Raw genomic sequence first — 24151 nt, 5'->3', positions numbered from 1 at the left:
ATCGCCATTTTGTGAAATAGGCCTATTTAGAAACATCCACATGGGATATCTGCGATGCTTTCGCAATCTGAGCACAACAATTTCACCACAACCAACCACTCAACTCCAACCTTGATGTCCTCGTCTTCCCAACAGTGTTGCTGTATAAGCAGACTGGCGTTAGGACATGCTATGTTGTTTAAGGTGACTCTCTCAGATAAGCACATCACTCATAGCAATCGACGAACATATGTGTATTTACTTCAGGTCTCTGTGACTCGCTCTGCAGCGTTTTTCAAAACATGTGCACTGCAATTTCCTCTCACTTCTGATTCCGCTTCTGCTTTTATACTCTTATTAAAGAAGACATCACGCAAAGCGGCTTCCGGGTCCACGCGCTTTATCAAACTGTATGGGGAGACTCAACAAATGTTAATAATAAACGTTTACAAAGCGTTCTAATACTTTCGAAAAATCACAATAGCAATATATACAGTTCAAGTTAGAATTATTAGCCCCCCTTTGATTTTTTTTCTTTTTTAAATATTTCCCAAATGATGTTTAACAGAGCAAGGAAATGTTCACAGTATGTCTGATAATGTTTTTTCTTCTGGAGAAAGTCTTATTTGTTTTATTTCAGCTAGAATAAAAGCAGTTTACATTTTTTATGAAACATTTTAAGGTCAAAATTATTAGCTCCAATTTAATTCCGACTGTCTACAGAACAAACCATCGTTATACAGTAACTTGCCTAATTACCCTAACCTGCCTATTGAACCTTATTAACCTAGTTAAGCCTTTGAATATCACTTTAAGCTGTATAGAAGTGTCTTGAAAAATATCTAGTAAAATATTATGTAGTGTCATCATGGCAAAGATAAAATAAATCAGTTATTCGAGATGAGTTATTAAAACTATTATGTTTAGAAATATGTTGAAAATGTTATTTTAGCGCAGATTGTGCGGTCCCATTTCCCATATTCAGAAAGGTAGCCTATAATAAATAATCGGAGGGGTATTTTGAGCAAAAAATTTACAGGCGCATTCTGGAGACAAAAAAATACTAATTTTAAATCTTGAAAAGGGGGTAAAATAAGTGCCCTTTAATGTTTATATTAGTAATCTATTTGATTATGATTTTGCATAGTGAAACCTTTATGTCATGTATGGACAAATCAATTGTCATTTATGGAAAATCCATTTTTTCTATTTCATCATTATTATTATTATTATTATTATTATTATTATTATTATTATTCAGATTAAAGCCTTATGCTGTTATAAACTATTACATGTGATTTAGGATCATTTGTGTTGTAATTACTGTAGTTAATTATACTTTTTATACAGCTGACTGATCAGGCTCAAATGAAAACATTTTAGTGATCGTTATGTCTCACGCTAAAAGAAAAGCAATGCCACTAAAATACCTCTGGCGGGACAGGTGGGGGATATTGATCTTAACTGGGTCAGGGGTCAAACGGTCTACGTCACAAGCTCCTAAGATGGCGTTTTGATGACGACGGTGAGAAGCGAGGACCCCTGCCCTTGTTCGAAAGGTAAAAAAACATGTCTATTTACATATGTATGCATCTATGTATGTATGTATGTATTCTTTTATGATACAAAACGTTCCTATATAGGCTACTCAACTAAGAAACCGATCGTGATTATTACAACATCAGTGACATTGAATGCAATGCGTGATCCGCTTACCTAACCCACAGATTGGCAACGTACCATTTCCTGTTTTTGTTTATTATTATTATCATCATCATTATTTTTACTACTATTACAACTTTGGTTGTTTTAAGATATTTAAATTGTTTGGTGTTTGTTTCTTTGTAACGTTACCGAATCCAGGCGTGGCATGAAATAGTCTAAATTAATTAAATTGACATGAAAACACGTCTAACGATCGCGCAATGTTGTATTTTGACATAACTTTCCTATGCGCTTTAACGATTTTGTTCTTTTCATATGCGTATATTTGGTTTTATATTCACACGTTTGATCAGTGACAACTTAAGACATGCTCCCTATATTGTTTACCATGGTACTTTGAATATTCGGTCTCAAATCACATGTGTGTCTTGGAAACAACATTAGCACTGTTTTATTGTGAAGAATGTTGTTCTTTAATAGTCATTGGCTGCTAATGATTTCACTATTTAGAATTTGCCAATATTTTTATTAAATTCTATTATAAAGTAGAAAGTCAGAACTCGTGAATATTAAACCAACTTTACCTCAGTTTTGCGTATAGTGCCGTCTTGAGCATGTTGATATTCGTTTTAATAACATATTGAAATTATTAAACCAAAACAGAACACCCATGTCGTTTTTAAGTTTCGATCAAAATCATGCATGTGTATTTATGTAGACTATGTCCTTGCAGTAAAATCATAAGATGAATCGATTTAATTTCAGTTCATTGTTTGCTTTTTTCTTATGACGGTGTATCAAGTGATGTATTGTATTTAGGCATGGGACGATAACTGTTTTCAAGGTATACCGCAGTTTGGAAAAGTCAAGGTTTTAAAACCGCCAAAAATTTTTGTAATACCATTCCTAAGGTATGTTTTGTAAGATTTTTTACAACATTTTTTGTTTTGTTTGGTTTTTTAGGACAACCGTATCTTAAGCAGAAAAGATATCCAAAGATGACATTTTAAATTGTAAAGAATTTAGTGTTTTTGAAACTAATGTAGACCGCGTAGTCAGTGATTCATTTGAATTATTCAAATGTTTACTGTTCCAAAATATTTAAAATTTTTCACAAAATAAAATATATTGTGTTCAAAGGGCAAAAAAGTAGTTTTTTATACAGACATTTAAAAAGAACTTATTTTACAGCAGTAATCGCAATACCGTGAAACTGTGATATTTTTATCCAAGGTTATACCGTCAGAATCTTATACCAGCCCATGCCTAATTGTATTGCAATATCTGTAATTGTGGTGTTGCAATATCTGTAGCTTGATTACACTACATTCTAAAACTACTTATGTGCAGCACGTATGTGCTTTGTCCATTTGTATACTTAATTGCAATGAAATCAGTAGATTTGAAGTAGATCATAATTTCTGATTCATCACTTCATGGCAGGGTAAGTATTACAGACTACACAGTCTTTTATCTTTCCAGTGAAATACCTCTTTTCTTCAAATCTAAGTCTGGTTTTGCTAAAAAAAATAATTACATGGGCCAATGTACACTTTTGATTATTGTTTTTAACATTTAAAATGGAAATAAAACAACGGAAAGTCTATTCTACCAGATATGTTATTTGCAACATTTAGTCATTAAGCAGACGCTTCTGTTCAAAGCGACTTACGATTGAGGAGGTATTCAGAGATTCAACAAGAGGGCATACAAACAAGAAGTGCTAGTTTTACAAAGTAACTTGTTTGTGCTCTGAGAATTTAGTGCTAGAGTAGGTGTGCTTTTTTTGATGGAGAGAGAGTGCTTCTACGGGTGATTTCTACGGGTGAAAATGTGCTAGATATAATACAGTTTTTTTTTTTTTGTTCGGAATTGTAGTATTATATTCTTCATTTTCTAGACAAGCAAAACATTGTCAAAATATTGTCTCATTTAAAAAACAAACAAAATTATTTGAGTTTTCCTTAAAAACAACCAAAATAATCTGTCAAAATAAAAATAAGTCAAAAGGAAGATTATTTTGTTTACCTCATTGATATATTTTGTTTGTTTGTTTGTTTGTCTCACTTAATTTTGGCATATTGTTTATAAAATCAAGACAATATTTTTTGCTTGTTTAGAAAATGCTTCATGATTTAAGACTTTTTAGATATTTGGACTAGAAACAAGATACATTGGAAGAAAAAAATCATTTTTTTTGCTGTGTGATATCTTTAGTAAAAAAAACACAAAAATCTTTCAAATAGAAATAGAGAAATAATTTTTAAACAAAACTGAATTTACTATAAAATGATGTTACTAAAATAAACTAGGTTTATTAGGTATCTAACAGTAGTTTACAGTGACAGAAACTGAATGATATAATTAAATAACAGTACTGTATATAAACTTCACTGTATGGGTGATTCTCGCCAAAATCTGGATTTAAAAAGCATTAATTAAAAAACAGTTTAAATTAACTTAAATTAAGTAGTTTTTTCCCCAGATATTAGAAAGAAAGTCTGGAGCATTTATCTACATACTTTAACCTCTTAAGCCCCAAGGTGTTTTGTTACATGCATTTTTTATTTCTCTTTGCTATTTGGGCTTATTAGAACCTAATTAGAATAAAAACCTAAGTATTATTTTTTGATACAATGTATTTTTAGAAAAAAAATGATGTCCATATGTGGACTCGTGGTCCGAATTTACAAATTTACCCGAATTTTTGTTAATGCATATTTAACATATAATTTTTTTTTAACTTGCTTTAAATATCAGAGAGTAAAAACAACATTTTTTTTTTCATTTTGGACTGTTAAAAATAGTGTTTGGGACATTTCATATGCTGCAAAAAACAGTTGCAGGATGACACTGTCTATAACAAAATATAAAACAAGTATTTTAAATAGCCACTTAAGAGCTAAAATGTGTTGTCCATGTATGTGGACACTCAAGCCCTAGGAGACTGTCAGACATTTCACACTGGATGAAAGATCATCATCTCCAGCTTAACCTCACGAAAACGGAAATGCTTGAAGTTTCTGCCAACCCGACTCTTCACCATAACTTTTCAATCCAGATGGATGGAGCAACCATCACTGCATCCAAAATGGTAAAAAGCCTTGGAGTAACGATTGATGACCAACTGAACTTCTCTGACCACATTTCTAGAACTGCTCGATCTTGCAGATTCGCACTCTACAACATCAGAAAGGTCCGACCCTTCCTATCTGAACATACAGCTCAACTCATTGTTCAAGCTCTTGTTCTCTCCAAACTGGACTATTGCAACTCTCTGCTAGCCGGGCTACCAGCTAGTTCTATCAAACCTCTTCAGCTGCTTCAGAACGCAGCAGCACGAGTGGTCTTTGATGAACCCAAAAGAGCACATGTCACTTCGCTACTCACCCGTTTGCACTGGCTGCCAGTTGCTGCCCGCATCAAATTCAAAGCTCTGATGTTTGCTTACAAAGTGACCTCTAGCTTTGCTCCTTCGTATCTGCTCTCACTTCTGCAGATATATGTGCCCTTCAGAAACTTGTGTTCTGTGAATGAACGTCGCCTCGTTGTTCCATCCCAAAGAGGGAAGAAATCACTTTCCCGAACTCTCACATTCAATCTGCCCAGTTGGTGGAATGAACTCCCTAACTACATCAGAACAGCAGAGTCACTTGCTGTCTTCAAGAAACGACTAAAAACGCAACTGTTTAGTCTCCACTTTCCTTCCTAATCTGCAACTGCCTTTCTGGCTATACCACTAACTGTTCTTTCTCTCTCACTCTCTCTCTCACTCACTCACTCACTCACTCAAAAAATTTTTTACTAATGCTTTGCTTCTTAGACTTTACACACCTGAAACTTGTCTATAGCACTTGTTCACTGCTGCTCTTATAGTTGTGTAAATTGCTTCCTTGTCCTCATTTGTAAGTCGCTTTGGATAAAAGCGTCTGCTAAATGACTAAATGTAAGGAGGTTAAACGTTTTACTTAACATTTACCACCTTTCTGAACATACTTTCCAAAATAAGCCTTAAAACAATCTCATTACCGCAGCAGTCTGCAAAATGAATGAAAAGCAAATTCACTTTGACATTTAAAAAAAAAAAAAAAGATTAATAGTCATGTACAATTACTTTAGATTCTGAAATATCTTTTTAGATGAAAGGTTTTTAATTTATTATATTTTATTTTATTTTTCTCTTACCAGATATATGGACTTGAAATCTGATGACTTGTGGCTTGATTTGACAGAATTAAAAAAAGACTTGGACCTCAATGACTCGAGCCTTGACTTGCCTCAAGCCTTGTGACTCTGAAAGATTTGATCAGATCAAAGTCTCTGTAGCTGATAGTGCTTCACTGTCTCTGCTCATGCATCACGGCTCTGTGTATTTGATTTTATTATTTTTTTCTCCGATGGCCAGAAGACACAGAGTGCGTATGTGAGAAACAAGATGCATGGCAGATCACTGCTGCTTCAGTAATTGGTCTTTTCATGATCACCATCACTGCTGGTGATAAACATCAATTGGCATTGTTAGGCCAGTTTGAATTTCAATCCAGTCCCTTAAAAATTTGTGGTTTGCTTCATAAACTACACAAATTTGATATTGGCTCATTCCCTTCCCTTGATATTGCCTCATTCTCTTTAAGTTTCAGTTTTAGCACATACTTCAATGTACAGTGTCCCAGTGCAGAAACCAAAATCAAGGTGTATGTTCATCACTAGATTGTTTAAATATTTGCAACAGTGCAATTCTTTGTCAGTTCAGAGCAATTAGTTTTCCATCTATTGTAAAGTTTTGGCTGCATGCCGTTCAGCTGTCATAACACCACCGCTGTTTCCGCCAACAAAAATGTGATTCCTGATTCTTTAATACTATAGTTCTTAAACAGTCATGTTGATATTTGTGAAAATAAATCTTTGAATATAAAATGTAGGGATGCACCAATACCATTTTTTGGAATTGAATCGACCAAAATTCTGAGTATCGACCGATACAGATTCGATCCCGATACGGTCTCGTTTTTTTTTTTTTTTAAAGCATAATACAGTTTCTATAGTTCTGGTGATTAAACTTAAATAATATATCTTCTCTAGTAAAAATAACAGATCCATAGGCCTATTGAATGACAGACGACACAATCTAACTAAAAACATGATGCTTGCTGTAAACTATAGCCTACATTATTTGGGCATTCGTTATGCCATTGATCTGTTGTGGTCCAGCTTATGTTTCTTTTTTTTTTAATATTAAGAGTTTCTTTGAAATATATAATAGGGTATATGTGGAGCTAGTGTTTCTTCCCATACTGATAAACATCTGGTGAACGGTTAATGTGACTTTTTCCATTTTATACGGTTCCTTTTACAGCATCGATGTTGTAATGTAATTACAATACAATCAGTTAAATAGACTCTGACATTCATTTAGTTGCTCTAGCGTAAAATGAGACAAAAAGCTGTTTACTCGCACATGCCCGTTAGAATCGGCAGGCTAGCACAGAAACCCATTGAATATACTAGGGTAAAATAAATGTTCATATTTTAAAGACATGGTGGGGGAAAATGTAGTTTAATGCAGTGTTTCTTGGACAATCTGAGACCCACTTCATATCAGCTATCACAGATTGCTGATTTTTAAAGAAAACAGACCTGAAACGTGCCGATTTTGCAATGGCATACAGTTTACAGGAAGTGCTTGACCCAGGTTACTGAGGACCCAGGTCCTTTAGCATACTTGGACATATACCCTATAGGCTACCACTATTTACCCTAATCGTTGGTAAAATAACCAGCCTTTTAGCAAAGCCTGACATTTTTTTTTACTGCAGGTTTGATGCAGACTAATCTAACCTATCTAAGGCAGGTTTTCTTTAATTAAGATTCCCTTTTCTGTTTCTGACAATCCATATTGCGCCGCTCGGTTTCACTTTTATTCATTTAATCAAGTACTTTGACCATAATGAGCCAGGCTTTACAAACTATTCTCAGCACTGAAAGTATTCCCCTTGGAAGAATAAACTCGCATCTGTGCAGCCGGTGTGTGAATGAATCGCTTGAAGCATCACTGAGAAACAGTACGCAGCCCTCCAGTATCTGCGTACACTTTCAAAACTTAGCAGCACAAAGGGAAGAAGTGAGTGCATTGAGGATCTGTCCAATGTATTATTGAGCCTTTTCTAATTTGCAATTTCAGGTAGGCCTACTTTGTGTATAAAAAGCAGGTAATAACCTTCTTTACTCCAGTGTTGTGAATGTGGTCTGCTGATCTAAGAGACAGTGCAACATGATTTAGAAATGGCTATGATCTCCTTGCTGCAGGTCAAAATGAAGCCATTTAATGCAAAACCATGCATTTCTCCACTGATTATTTATATTAGGAACAAATAGTCATATTCAATATTCATCTGTACTTCACATTAAACTATAGAATGGCTTCAGAACATTTGGGATCTAGTAGACATACATGACCACTTTTTGGTGCCTTATAATAGGCTACCTTCATGGCTTTTGCTAGCTTATAAATTACACATAATATAGCACATGCGCAAGATCGGATTTGGATTGGTACCAACTGGTCGATACCCGATCCAGCAAAAAATATGTGGTATCAAACCGATATCCGATCCAAGTATCAGGATTGGTGCATCCCTAAAAAATATTACATTTTATGTGCATTAACCACAAGACATTAGTCAAATTTAAATTAAGTTAAATAATTTTTAAATAATAAAGATGGTCAAAACTCAATCATTTATTAAACATAACTACCATTGCACAGAAATGCACAGTGACAGCACTCATTCATTACTCTCATTTTAATCGGTAATTGATAATGAAAGAAAATATTGCTTTAATTTTGTATTAAATTACAACAAAAATACACGTATTAGCTTAATGTTGTCACAATACCAAAATTTTGACTTTTGTATGATACCCAAGTTAAATGTCAGGATACCCATACTAAATCGATACTACAGCATAATTGGTTTTCTTTCTGTATTTATTTAACTGAATAGAACTATTAAAAAAAAACTTTTGTTAGCACTCCAGCAGAAATAATTTAACATAAAATTGTTGCAGTTTATTTATCCCTTTTTTGGTCTGGTTCTTAAAGAACCTGGAGATAGTCCTTATGGGTGCATGATGTAACATCGATTTATAGCTGTCCATGAAGTTTTATACAAATAAAATGGGTATTTATTAAAAAGATAGATATTTGTTGTTCCTCTGATATTACAACATACCATAGCTTTAGATGTTGTATACAGAGCTTACATTTTTGTCATGTGATGTGACTGTCTGAGTTGTGTGACCATGCTAATGTGACAGTATAACTCAGTATATCACATTTGTTGTGACACGATTTACACACAATCTCATAAAATCTGCACAAAAACAAATTGTTAAATCTTATTGTAAAGATTTATGAATTTTATTCTATAATTCTATTCTATATATATCTCGATATAAAATAACATTTGTGTCAACATTTATAGGCTCAGATACAACAAATTGGTGAAATAAATTCATTTTTTAAATACAAAATCTAAAAGACCACATATTTAGAGAAATTTAAGGGTCAGCACACAGCTCAATAATTGTATGCCAACTTTAAGTAAAAAAATTCAGGCTTATGTCATCTATTTTTGCAATATTTTGGAATATGTTTCAAATTTATGACATTTATTTCTTTGAAATGTAAACTTTAACTTATTTAAAAAAAAAAAATAAAAGTTCATCATAAGTTAGGACAGTATCCAAAGTTACTATGACTTGTATTTCATTACAGACAATATGAACTCAAAATATTTAATGTTTTGTCTGGTCAACGTCATTTCATTTGTAAATATGCATCCTTTCCTGTCATCAGTGCATAAAGGGCAAGGGTGAAAGTCTAAGCTGAACAGCTGTGATCTCTGATCTTTCAGGCGGCACTACATCAAAAAATCATCTTTCATCTATGAGCAATATCACCTCATAGGCTCAGGACTACTTTGGAAAACTTTTGTCAAGTACCAGAATACATAGTTAGAGCAACATGTTTAACCTTAATGTTTAAAATTTAACCTTGGAAAAAGCCAAAGCAAAGCAATCACTACGAGATGTGGCATAAATACAGCAATGTAAAATACAAATAAGACCGATCAACTTAGAATGTCACTTATATTCTATATAGATTTGTTCAAGCTTCATTTTAAATTTACGTTAAAGGGCACCTATGGTGAAAAATCTACTTTTCAAGCTGTTTGGACAGAAATGTGTGCAAGTATAGTGTATAAACTGTCATATTGGGGTGAAATAAACACACACAGTCCTTTTTTTTTTTCAAATTTAACAACATAAAAACGGTGGACCAATAGGAGCGGTTTTCAGATCGACCGAAACTTTACGTAGGAGTGCGGTCCCCCCGCCCACCAATATTGATTGACAGCTGCGCGCATTAACATGTCCGGTAGTCACGTGTATAATCATATCATCAAGGGAGGACGAGCGCAAAGCAGCCGGGAATAAAAGGTGTGTTTAGTTCGCTAGGATCATCAATCATCATCAAATGTGATCAAGAGTGAGTTTCACAAGTTTAAAATGTTTTAAAACAGAGCATGTGAGTAATGAATTACAGCGATTCACTTAATCAGCACAGCCGTGTGTCAGAACAATTATAAAGGAAGTCGCTTCAATCGCGGTTTGTGGACGTTAAATCAGGTTTATTTTGTACATTAATATAAGAGATATCCATACAGCAGTGGATATTACCAATATCATGACACATATGCGTGCAAAACGAGTGCAAAGCTTAACGCACGCGCTCTCTCTCTCGCTCTCTCTGTGTGTGTGTGTGTGTGTGTGTGTGTGTGTGTGTGTGTGTGTGTGTGTGTGTGTCTGAGCTATGTGTGTGTGTGTATATGTGTCTGCGCTATGTGTTTGTGTTCTTGCTGTGTGTGTGCGCGTGAACTTTGTAATGACATTGTATGTGACTCGTGTGCACAAAAAATGCATCATATACTGATTGTTAAAGTTCTTACTGTAGTATTTCCTACACACGTTACGTGAGATCTGCTTCCTGAGGAAGCCGAGGGTGGCGATTGCTGACAGGCACGTGGGAACGGTGGGCGGGGAGGACTAGCCTTAAAGGGCCAGTACAAAAAAACAGCAAAACCTTTTTTTTAGCTATAATATAGACACTTCAAACAGCTATATTAAATAATCTGATGGGTGTTTTGAGCTGAAACTTTACAGACGGATTCTGGGGACACAAAAGACTTAAATTAAATATGAAAAAAGGGGTAACCTATGTGCCCTTTAAGAAAAACATATCCTCAGGCTTATTATGCGGTCTCTGTTTCCATCTTGTGACGGAACAATGTAACATCAGTTTCTTTGCTCAAGTCATGCTGAATAACTACAAATTTGTACTACAAAAATATTTTTAATTAAATATTACTGCAATTTATATAAAATTAATTTATTGATCAATAACATTTATCAAACAACAATATAAAGACAGTTATTAAGTCAAAAGATTAAAAAACAAGTTTTCATTCAGCATTAAACAAAACTTATTGCAGTGCATATAATGGTTGTAGTTCGACCTGTTTTAATTTCTCCAAAAATATTCACCACGTGGTGATACAGATCGATCCTCCCAGATTGGTTGATGTTAGTTGCCAATCACTCAGACACTTCTGTTAATAAAAATTTACTTTTTCATATGTGATTTATATTTTTCAATTTGTTTAGAACGTCAGGACAAATGTTTGATTAAATATGGACAAAAAAATACAAATAAAATGTTGAGACACAAAATTGGGTTTGCGAGACATGATTTTTGATATTATTTTTAAGATATCCTCAATAATGAAATGTATGAAGGGAAAATAGGCTTTTATTTAACTGAAAAAAAATCACAAAATGCAAATTACATTTGCTTAATTAAATTGTAATGAATGTTATTTTGCTTCTACTATAATGAACTATAAGCAGATAAGGACATGCAAACACAGCAAAATATTTTGCTATTTACTCTATAGACTGGCTTCTACCCTGTACAAATTCAAATGAGAATTTGTTAAAATTAATTTCAGTAGTTTCGGTTCAGAAGTTTCACTGTCATTCAGCAACATTTCATTCATACTCCCATGATAAACTGAGCTACTGGATGGGAGTATGAAGTAAGGACTGATAGGAGAGAGAATTTTTTTTTTTTTTTATGGAATTTCATACCACATCGAATGATAGAAAACTTTCACATTTTACAGACAGCATAAAGTGTGTTTGTAGATTATGATGGTGTGATTATTCTCCAGGAGTTCACAATGTGTGCAGTTGGAGATGCGGGAGTCTGTGGTCCTTTACTGATACTACTAGTATCGGGCATCAGGCTGATACTTGGTTAAAATACTCGTACTCGTATCATACATGAAAGGCCGATACCACGCACCAATACCACTCAACAGTAATTCACTACATGGATGTGATTTGTTGGCCTACCTGACTTCAATGTCTTAATGTATGAATTAGCCTAATGTATTATATATTAATAGCTTAGTCTTTTTAAACAATCCGTTTATAAAACATTATACATTATTAACGAATCTATATAGGCTACTGAAGAATAAACCGAATATGAAATATGATCCTTGCATAATGATTACAGCTAAACAAGCTAGCACTCATTTTATATATAAACTATAAATAAAAAATGAACGAATTTAAGTAATGGAACATTATGTAAAAAATCTAAAGACTACAAGCTAAATAAAAGCACCCCGTCAGAGCTGAACATTACTGCGGTCACCGTGCGTGCGTGCGTGTCAGTTTATAGCTTCTGTAAAGATCAGACAGCCTATACAGATCACACAATCAATAAACACCATGTAAATGTATAAATATAAGTATTGCTAATGGAATATTTATAAAAATATGATCTTGCTTTTGGTTATATCGATACCGGCTTTGAGCTCTCGCGCTCTCTCACACCAGCAGTGTGCTGCACACGCTACACAGCATACACTGGCAAAATGACAAGTGCTGAACTCCATGGGACCAGTTTGATTTGTTGCCGATTTGCATGTTTGCATGTTTCTTTTTTTAAAATGCCATTTATTTTTAAAATCTCTCAAGTTAATATAGGCTATCGGGTAACATAATCTCCCTCAGAGATATTTGAGTTAATAACTTGGTGCGCAGTATCACTATTTACCAACATTGTATCGATGTCTGGATGACAACGAGAGAGAGATGAGATCAGACCGCAGATTCGATGTGTGGCCGCATGTCACAGTTACTTTACTGCAATTTTTTAATATTGGCATATCTAAATTAACTTTTCATTCAATTAAAAGCCGAAATACTGCCAGAGAGACGAAGCAACGTTCAGTTTTGTAAAAGACACGCTTCCGTGATAAAAGACACACACAGAAACACTCTTGAAGGCGTGCTCATTATTGATTTTTTTATTTATTTTTTTTTTAACATTTAAACGCATAATAATCAAGTGCAAAAAAGAACAGCTGAACTCCGGAAAAAGTGATCACTGCGGTTGCCGCGATTGGTTGCTTTGTTTGCAGTTGGCATGTGGCATGGCATTGCTAAATCACTGTTGTTTTAATGAAAAATTTGATTATTTATTATTAAACATTGTGAGATGGTGAAGTGATTTTTAAAATGAGAGTATGCGTTGCATATTTATGGCTATTGATCTTCTCTACCCGCGACCCACCCATAGTTAAACATCAAGTAGATTACTTTTTGATTACCTGACCCTCGGATTAACGGCAGGACTCCTGAGTATGAAAGGATCTTTCTAGCCAATGTACAGTCACTGGTGAACAAAATGGATGAGATTCGACTGTGCATCAACCACAGCAAAAGATTATGGAACTGTAATGTCATGATTGTCACAGAAACATGGCTAAACAGCAGGATCCCAGACAACACTGTATCGCTAACTGAGCATCAAACATTCAGAGCAGACAGAACGGCGGATGACTCCGGTAAGACCAGAGGCGGAGGATTATGCATTTATATTAACAAAGCTTGGTGCACAAACTCTGTCGTTGTTGAGAGACATTGCTCTGTTAACCTGGAATATCTAATGGTTAAATGTAGACCGTTTTATCTGCCACGGGAGTTCACCTCCACCATAATAACTGCTGCCTATATTCCTCCCGATGCGGATGCCAAGCTTGCTATGAATGAACTTCATGCAGCCATCAGCAAACAACAGACTGCTCACCCGGAGGCTGCTTTTATTGTTGCGGGGGATTTTAATCACTCAAACTTAAAGACAGTGCTCCCCAAATTCCATCAAAACATTTTCTGCCACACAAGGGGAAACAAAACTTTAGACCAAGTTTACACAAACATGGCTGAAGCATATGCTGTGACCCCCCCCCCCCCTCCCCCACTTGGGTCAATCAGATCACCTTTCTTTGTTCCTGACCCCCAAGTACTCACCCCTCATTAACCGTGTGAAGCCATCAGTGAGGACCATCAAAGTGTGGCCAGCGGGGGTGGACTCCACACTCCAGGACAGATTTGAACACACAGACTGGAGTATGTTTGCTTACCAGGCCACATGTGGCTCTCACACAGACATTGATAGTTACACTTCCTCTGTTCTGGAATATATCAACACCACCATAGACAGTGTTACAACCCAGAAACAGATCACCACATACCCAAATCAAAAGCCATGGATGAACAAGGAGGTGTGCCTCCTGCTGAAGGCACGCAACACTGCCTTCAGATCAGGGGATGCCTCCAGCAATTCCAGGGCTTATCTGAAGAGGGGCATCAAAAAGGCCAAGCACTGTAACAAGCTAAAGCTAGAGGAGCACTTTTCCAACTCTGATCCTCTGCGCATGTGGCAGGGCATCCAGGCCATCAGCAACTACAAACCCAGCCAGTCCACCCCCACAGCCACAAATGTCTCCTTCCTGAACGAGCTAAATGACTTTTATGCCCGCTTTGAAAGAGACAATACAGAACCCTACACCAGGAACACTTCCTCAACTGACCACTCACCTATCACACTCACCTCCTCAGAAGTCTACACCGCACTGAGTACGATCAATGTGCGTAAGGCTGCTGGATCAGACGGTATCCCTGGGCGCGTCCTCAAAGCATGTGCAGAACAGCTCGCTGGGGTATTCACAGACATATTGAACCTGTCGCTTAACCTAGCAACTGTGCTAACATGCTTTAAAACCACCTCTATTGTGCCAGTGCCCAAACACTCCAGCCCAACATGCCTGAATGACTAACGCCCTGTAGCACTCACACCCTCAGAATGTTAGATCAGGCCACATCTGCTCAACCACCGTCACACTCAACACTGGTGTACCACAGGGCTGCGTGCTGAGCCCCTTCCTCTACTCCCTTTTTACCATCAACTGTAGGCCTGTGAACAGATCCAACACTATCAAATTTGCAGATGACACCACAGTGATTGGTCTAATCAGCAATAATGATGAGACTGCCTACAGGGAGGAGATACAGCATCTGGCCACTTGGTGCATTGACAATAATCTGCTCCTTAACACCAACAAGACCAAGGAGCTTATTGTGGACTTCAGGAAGGGACGAACAGGCTCACATGATCCCATCCACATAATGGGATGGCCGTTGAGCCTGTCTCATCCTTCAAGTTCCTGGGGACCCACATCTCAAAGGACCTTTCCTGGACCACCAACACCTCCAGCCTGGTCAAGAAGGCTCACCAGCGCCTATTCTTCTTGAGGCAACTTAAGAAGAACCAGCTTTCATCAGCTGTCTTGGTGAACTTCTACCGCTGCACAATAGAAAGCATCCTGACCAACTGCGTCACAGTCTGGTATGGAAGCTGCTCTGTTGCTAAGCGTAAGGCACTGCAGCGGGTGGTGAAAACTGCCCAACGCATCACAGGGACTACACTGCCAGCCATTGAGGACATCCAGAAGAAACACTGTCTGCGCCAAGCATGCAGTATTCTTAAGGACACCTCTCACCCTGCTCACAGACTGTTTTCTCTCCTGCCTTCCGGCAGGCGCTTCAGGCTCCCCCGGACAAAAACCAGCAGACTGAGGAACAGCTTTTTCCCCAGAGCTGTCTCCCTTTTGAACTCTGCCCCTCACTGACTCTTTTGCCCCCCAATACACCCCCCACACTCCTCTAACTTATACTCCTCACAATCACTGCATTATATAACATTTGCACAAAGTTTGCACATATTCATTGCACTACATTGCACTGATTCACTTATTTGAACTGTACATACCCACTGCACATGGACATTTGTAATTGTTTATCTATCTGCACACTCCTGATTATTATAAAAGCATCCTGTACATATATTCATTTATTGTAAATCTGTTCATAGCTAATACAACCTGTATATAATGTTCATAGTACATCCATCTGTAAATATTACCATAGTTTTTCTATAACTGCACTTTATAATTTATACCTGTATCCTGCACTTGCTGCTATTGCACTGCTGGTTAGACCGAAACTGCATTTCGTTGCCTTGTACTTGTACATGTGTAATGACAATAAAGTTGAATCTAATCTAATCTATTGCCATTTGTTACTGCCATTTGTGTTTGACTATTTCTCACTTTCCTTAGTCCACCTCAATTCAATAATCGGTCAGGAGTCAATGAATCAAAATCAATGAATTTATTTCTCGAGCATAAGTGAGTAAAGCAAAGATCAGGATACTGGGCTTTTGAAGAACCGTCAGCCAAGCAGTCTGGATGTCAAAAAGCTCTCGAACTCTTTGGCCTCCATCCTTTTATCCATCAGCAGTGTCAGATCTCCTTGGCCACTCCTCCGAGCAGTTAACCCCAATCTCTGTTGTTGCTATCAGCTGTTCTCTGGCAGAATCATCTCTCAAAGGTCTATGTGGTCTGCACACAGTGATGCATACACACAGCAGTACAAAAGATTCTGCATCCGGGTGTTGCATCTACCCACATCTGCTTTCTGCTTTTCCTTTTATCCCTGTCTATGAACTCTTGACCTGTGTATGCACAGAATATCTCATCATATCACCGTGTGGACTTATTAGATTATTATGGTTTGAGCAAACACATGTACATATGCATAATAAGCATATGTGTGTGTATGTATATATATATATATATATATATATATATATATATATATATATATATATATATACAATTCAAAAGAAGCATTAGACTGTAATTTTATTCCTTCATTTGTTAACATCAAGTTCATTTTTTTTCTCAATGTACACATAGCACCCCAAATTGACAGAAAAACACAAAATTGCTGCTGCACTTAAGCTTCCTAAGAGCACAGTGGCCTCCATAATGTCCCAACAGTGAATCATGGTGGTGGCAGCATCATGCTGTGGGAGAGTTTTTCAGCTGCCGGGACAGGATGACTGGTTGCAATCAAAAGGGTGCTTCTACTAAATACTGAGCAAAAGGTCTGAATACTTAGGACCATGTGATATTTCAGTTTGTCTTTTTTAATAAATCTGCAAAATTTCAACAGTTCTGTGTTTTTCTCTCAATATGAGGTGCTGTGAGAAAAAAATTAACTTTTAAACTTTTGTTATTTGTCGTTTATACCTATATTCAGCGGCGGCCCAAAACACTCTTCATAGTAGTTACTAACACCACAGTACCCAGTTCTCAACAGTGTTATTCAGACACCTAACCCCCCGGTCTCCCAGATTGTCAGACACAAATGTTGGCAGGTATGTGTGTGAGCCCAATGCAGGAGCGATTAAAGCAATGCAGTTAAGCACCAGCATATTGCTCTATTCTTAGCCGTAATTAAAAACAGTGAAACACATTCAGTATTAATCCACACAGTGGCAAAAGCCACACTATTTTGAAACTTGACCACCGCCTGTGTGTAGAAACAGCTGACGGTGGCCGTATCAATGACAAATGGCAGTGGAACACAAGCTTACAAACACATTTAAATCCGTTTTCAATGTGACATTAGACGCAATATGAGAATATAAAGAGTTAACTAGATATACTACAAGTAACACAAGAAAATTAAATACATAATTTGCAAGCTAGAGAAAACATGGAGGCAACCATTTTAATCGCACGTACTTACACTTGTGAAATAGAGGAAGAAACTTGTCCGTGTACTGTAAAGTTCCTGTCAAGCTCTGCAAAGTCTCATACATCAATAGTCTTTTCTGATCCTTACTTTAACAAACTTACAACAAATCCCCCGTAGTAAGCATGTAGATTTCTGAAGCACTCGTCAGAAAAATGACGGAAACACAGCACAAGGCTGGGGCTATAATGCTGAGGTATTTTTGCAAAAATACACCTCAACCACTGACCCTTCAGTTTCATCTTTGGGTAGAATATCTCACACTTCCAGTAATATCCAGCTGAGCACCATGTCTTCGCGACATGATTCAACCGGCTTCTGCTATAGTTTTCTTCTTCTTTGCTACTGTGTCACACCGGCATGGCTGAAGACTCGTTATCAAGACGATTCTTTTGAAATCTGCTGAGTCAACTCTTTTGTAGATGAATCAATAGTTTTAAACACGGTGCACTTTCAGATTTAAGCCTTAGCTGAATATTTCACTTCACTTAGAGCTGTGCTACACACTACATGGAAGGTCATTTTCAAAAACCCATAATAGGGGCTCTTTAAGGCCAGCCTGGATTGCCAGTTTTATCTGTGTGGAGGAAGAGTTGGACAGTTGCATTTTTGTGTAATGTAGGAGGACTTTAAATTTGATTAACAAACTTACAATAACTAAAGAGTGATGTTAATTACCAACATCAAATTACATTCATATTCTGCCTTAAATTTCAATACAGGGTTTTTAGCATTAAAATATTTTTGTATAAGTGGACCAGCCTTTAATCTGAGTGAGCCAGTGCCACCCTGGCCCATATGTAGCCTCGCCACTGGTCCATTCAATGTTTATTTATTTATTTATTGCAATACACAGATTTTTAGCCCATCATTGAGTCAAAATAGGATTAATTTACAATACAGTTTGTAAAGTAAAATTTTCTCTCATTTATTAGATATAAGTGACTTGCTTGTGGATCTAACTGGATTTGCATTGTAAACATTAAATAAGTTTTTTTTTTAATTTCATATTTAAAAATGTTATTTATGATACTCCCAAAATCATTCCGCATAAATCTGCAGATATTTTTACTAAAATTCTGCACCGAAATAGCAAAAAATGTTTGCAAATTAAAATATGGACATAGTATCTGTTACGTCACTCTCACAGTTGTCATGAAGTGTAATATTGGCTATATACACTAAAATCGTTTTTTGTTCCAGGCTGTAAATACCTTTTTTCTGCTGTTGGCCATTTTAACATTGGGGTCATTAGAAATGTGCTCTATTTTAGAGCCAAGCCTAGCGGAATTTCAATGAATGTTGCCGCTTGGTCTGGCCCTACTCATGAGCAACCATATAAAAAATGTGCTTAATAGTAAAAATATGTCATTTATTGTGAATAGATAATAAATATATAATCAAACAAACAAACCAAAAATATCACGTTGTCTAAAAATATTTTTATTTTTTTTTTATAAGAAAGTTTACTTATTCACTGTCCCTCAATTTCTCTGCATGTGACTGCCTTGTAGTTAATTAGAGAATATTTGTAAGGGTTTGTCTCATACCACAATAACATATAATCATCCTTTCTTACAGATACGCCAATGCAAAACAACAAGGGTAGGCGATGGAGCTTCCCAACTATGCTGCTCAACTGCTTCTTCAGCTTAATCAACAGCGCTCTAAGGGCTTCCTGTGCGATGTCATCATCATGGTTGAAAATACACTCTTTCGAGCACATAAAAGTGTTCTTGCCGCCACCAGCCACTACCTTAAGTCCCTTGTTCTTCATGATAACCTTATCCACCTTGACCCTGATATGGTGGATCCAGCTGTTTTCCAGCAAATTCTGGATTTCATTTACACTGGCAAATTGTCAGATGAGACCTTTGAGGTTTTGAATCTAAGCTCTTTACTTAGAACAGCTAACTATCTCCAGCTCAATGACCTTGCAAACCTGTGCTCTAGTAAGATTAACCAAAATGGATCTGTCAACAGTGTATATTGTTTTGGCACCAGCTCTACAGTTATCTATGAAGACCACTCATCAGACACCGAACCATACACGTCTATAACTCCTCCTAAAAAAAGGCAAAACGCTGAACGTAGATGTAATTCAAAGAACAAGCTGGACCTGGGTTTGGATTTGTCTAAAAGAAAAACTAATTCAAAGAAAACTGTTGCTGATGAGTTGTCTTTGTCTAGAAGTGCCTCTAACAATATGCAGATTGGTGCAAAGGGGGGGTGTTTCCCAAAGGAGGAGAAATTGATAATCCCTTTAGATGGAGCTCAGGAAAGAAAAAGAGAAAGATCCCAAAGAAAATCCAATGTCAATGGATGCATTCCACTGTGCAGGATTGGAAGTCAACTAAGCCAGAATCAGACCTTCACTTTTCAAATGTCTGTAAAGAAAGAGGAAGGAATTGAAGGGAAAACAGATGAAAGTGATGGCCAAAATCCAATTGGCTGCACCAATTTTGTTTATCAAAAGGAGACCTTTGTCAAAGACGCTGACATAGACAACCGTTATGTTTGTATACCTTGTGAAAAGGGTTTTCCCTCTTCTGAGAGTCTCAAATCCCATGTGGAAAGTCATTTCGATGATGATCTGGATATCAGAGTTGAAGACGAGGAGGAAGAGGAGAGTGATGGAGTCCCCGGAGTCACAAGAATCTCAAAAGAAGCTCCTGAAATCCTGGAACCAAGTCCACACAAATCCCTCAAAGATGTTGACCTTTTGCGTCCATTTCCTTGTAACATTTGTGGAAAGATGTTCACACAGCGTGGTACTATGACCCGCCACATGCGCAGCCACCTCAGTCTAAAGCCCTTTGCATGTGAAGAGTGTGGTATGCGTTTCACCAGGCAGTACCGTCTCACTGAACACATGCGTGTACATTCAGGAGAGAAACCGTATGCCTGCCAGGTTTGTGGGGGGAAATTTACACAACAAAGAAACCTCATTAGTCATATGCGGATGCATACCTCAACATCTTAAAACAGTAAAGAGAGTCCCATACTAAATAATATAGATACCAACAGTTGTCTATTGTGCTGTGGTTTGGGTTGTCTTACTAAGGTTTACTATACTTAAGAATGTGTCAAAAAGTTCTAGATTGTATTTACAGAGGTTTTCTTGTTTGAGCTGATGTATGGTTTAGTTTCGGCCAAGAATCTTCTACAATTATATAACATGTCCTCTGACTCAAAAAAGAAACTTAGCTTTTCTTTAGATTTTATTGACACAATTTTTTAGAGCTCAGGCACAAAATCTCAGCATGAATTTCATTTTTTTTAAACCCTTAAACGCCAGTGTAGCTCAAAAAGAAAACCTCTGGAGAAATTAAGAATTGGGATGGCATACCCTACAGGGAAACATTTCTGCAGACTTAAAGGGATTGTTCACATAAAACTGCGAAGCTGAAAACCTGTAACCACTGGCTTCCATAGTGGGAAAAGCAAATAATATGGAAGTCAGTGGTTACAGGTTTCCAGCTTTCTTTAAAATGTTTAACAAAAGAAAGAACCTCAAAGATTTTTAACCACTCGAGGGCGAATAAATATTGGGTATGTTTGCAGTTTTGGGTAAACTATCCCTTTGCTGGTTTCTAAAATCCCAATGCTGGTTTCTGAACTCTACTGGATCATATCTTTGAGTGACCAGCTTCAGATACTCCTGCTGTGTTTTTTATTTTTTATTTTTTACAATTCCATGGCCAAAACTGACTCCTGACTTTTGTCTATTAGGAATCCCCTGTCATCTATTTAGCGGTTCAGGCACAACCACAAACCCTTTAGAATTGAATAAACATTAATTTAGATCTTTTCTGGAGAGTTTAGCTTTTTAACTAATCTAGAATTCAGTTCAAGTCAAAATTACTTTAAAAGTCTAAATCTTTTCTGAACAGTTTTTAAGCTTCAGTCTCTCGCAATTTGTTCCAAATTTTTACTAATTCAAAAAAGACGTCAGAATATCTTAAGGATTATTTGTAGCATTCTGTTTGTGGCATTATTTATCATGTTGCCAAACCAATTTATCTAAAAATAAAATCTTTGATTTAATATAGGGTTCAGTTTTACCTGGAGTTTATTTAGAATGCTACTTGTATTGTTTGCTGGTCTATTTTCACAAATTATTGGTGATGTCATTCTCAGATAAGCATAAAAAGGCAGCTTCAGTCTGTACCTGCTGTTTATACCTCTTTTTTCATACTTTTTGTATTCTTGTGCATGAATTGTTTATTGTTATTGTTAGTGTGTAGCTAAAACTATCAAGTTTATCTTTTTAGCTATTGTAGTTTTATCAATAAAAACAAAAATACCTCAAATGGCTATTAACTGAATCAAACTAATTTTCCTGATGATACCAGTTATTTTACAACAGACTTTGAATACTTCTCACATCTAATTGAGGAATCATTATATAGTTTATGCTTTAGAAATGGGCTGCTGTAGTAAATAAGTTATCAGGGTTGTTTACTTGAATACACAAACTGCTACCTCAATTTAAACCAAGCTCTTTGATGTTTGCCTGTGTGAGATTAAGACTGCATGTACACAAACAAGAAAACAAACTACACACTGTCTTCCATATTACTGTCACTCTTAATTAGAGCATACAATTGCATCTGATCACAACAGAGGTAAATGCTGCCTGTTTTAATATACACATTTTCAGGGTTTCAGGTAATTCTTCACTGTGGGGTTGTGATCTAAACAGTGAACGTTTATTGCTTGAGAAATTAGAGTGCTTTGATGTATTGTTCCAAAGAAATATTGAATGTTGAATTGCTTAAGAAATACTGGAAAACTATAACCAAACTATTCTTGTTAAATATTTAAGTGTTTAAATATTTAAGTTTAATTTATTTTTCTTTCAATTCATGTTTTTGTTCATGCTTCAACCAATGGTTAATTAATTTATACAGCATGATGACCATATTTTGTATGTGTATTGTTCTTCTACCACTTTTTAACATCTCTAAACAATTTTTAGTAGATTGCATTCATGTATTAAGTGTTGAAATGAGACCAAAATGTTAAAATCAAAGCTGCTGTTAAATTTATTTGGTTGTTTTCTGTAATTGATCTGTCATTTTTGTTGTTTGTTATATTCATGCATCTTTTAATTGTTGAGCTGTGAGATCACTTTCTGTCTGGGTTTTGAATAATTTTTTAATACACCAAATATGTTTTAAAATGCTTCTAGATTGATGTTTTGTACATTGCACACACTTTTTTCATGTCCATAAAAAACAAAAACAGATGTAGTATCCATAATAAATCAACTAGTTTAAGACGACTTGCAAAACTGACATGCACTGAGTGCTTGCATTGTGTTCTCTCTCTCGCTCTCTCTCTCTCTCTCTCTCTCTCTCTCTCTCTCTCTCTCTCTCTCTCTCTCTCTCTCGCTCTCTCTCTCTCTCTCTCTCTCTCTCTCTCGCTCTCTCTCTCTCTGCATGAAAAATGAATTGCCAACGCATATATATATGTATATATACACAGACACACACACATATATATATATATATATATATATATATATATATATATATATATATATATATATATATATATATATATATATATATATGTGTGTGTGTATATATATATATATATATATATATATATATATATATATATATATATATATATATATTATACACATACACACACATACACATATATGGAGAAGCACTTTATCATCGAGAGCAACACTGTGTAAGAACATTTAGACTTGTTTTCAGTTGCTGTGTTTGGTTAGAGAACACTTAGACTTGTTGTCAGCTGGTTGTGTGTGGTTGTAGGACATTTAAACTTGTTTTCAGCTATCTGAGTATGGTACTAGAAAGTTTACCCACTGTTTCCTTGGTTACTGTAAGAGCTTGTGTGTCGAGCCAGACGGTTTTGCGCCGGCCACACCAACTTACTTTATTATTTTACTTTATATCTACACTCATTATTGTTTTCCTTGCACTTTTATTATGTGTTTACTAATTCCTGTTGTAACTAACACTGGCAAAGCATGGGAGGTACGCTGCAGGCGCAATCCTCACAACCTTCGATCAATACAGGTATCTGCTATTTCACAACTCTCTCTCTCCATGGGCCTCTGGAATTGTCAATCTGCTATTAACAAGGCAGATTTTATTACCTCCATAGCCACTCATTCTGACTTTAATCTCATGGCTCTAACCGAGAACTGGTTGAGCCCGGAGGACACTGCTACACATGCAGCTCTTTCTACTAATTTCTCTCTTTCCCACACTCTTCGTCAGACAGGGAGAGGGGGTGGGACTGGACTACTGATTTCCAAAGAATGGAAATTCACCGTCCCTGCCAAAAATCACCTCCTTTGAATTCCATGCAGTCACCATTATCCACCCCTTCCCCACAAATGTAGTTGTCATCTACCAACCACCGGGTACATTAGGTCACTTCTTAG

The 24151-nt window shown here is 36.3% G+C and overlaps 1 protein-coding gene across 1 annotated transcript; it reads left to right on the top strand.

The window, feature by feature from the left end:
• The first annotated feature begins 1466 nt into the window (after positions 1-1466).
• hic1l (hypermethylated in cancer 1 like) lies at positions 1467-22926 on the top strand. Its single transcript, XM_056452007.1, has 2 exons — positions 1467-1538; positions 19303-22926. The coding sequence occupies exon 2, from the start codon at positions 19334-19336 to the stop codon at positions 20702-20704; it is 1371 nt and encodes a 456-aa protein (XP_056307982.1). The 5' UTR covers positions 1467-1538; positions 19303-19333; the 3' UTR covers positions 20705-22926.
• Positions 22927-24151: the final 1225 nt, after the last annotated feature.

Source organism: Danio aesculapii, chromosome 25, assembly GCF_903798145.1.
Source record: "Danio aesculapii chromosome 25, fDanAes4.1, whole genome shotgun sequence".
Taxonomy (NCBI): domain Eukaryota; kingdom Metazoa; phylum Chordata; class Actinopteri; order Cypriniformes; family Danionidae; genus Danio; species Danio aesculapii.
Note: the sequence above shows the minus strand (reverse complement) of the source record. Positions and strands in the feature narration are given on the sequence as shown.

Coding starts and splice junctions, on each gene's coding strand:
- hic1l (XM_056452007.1), top strand. CDS start 19,334: ATGGAGCTTCCCAACTATGCTGCTCAACTGCTTCTTCAGCTTAATCAA.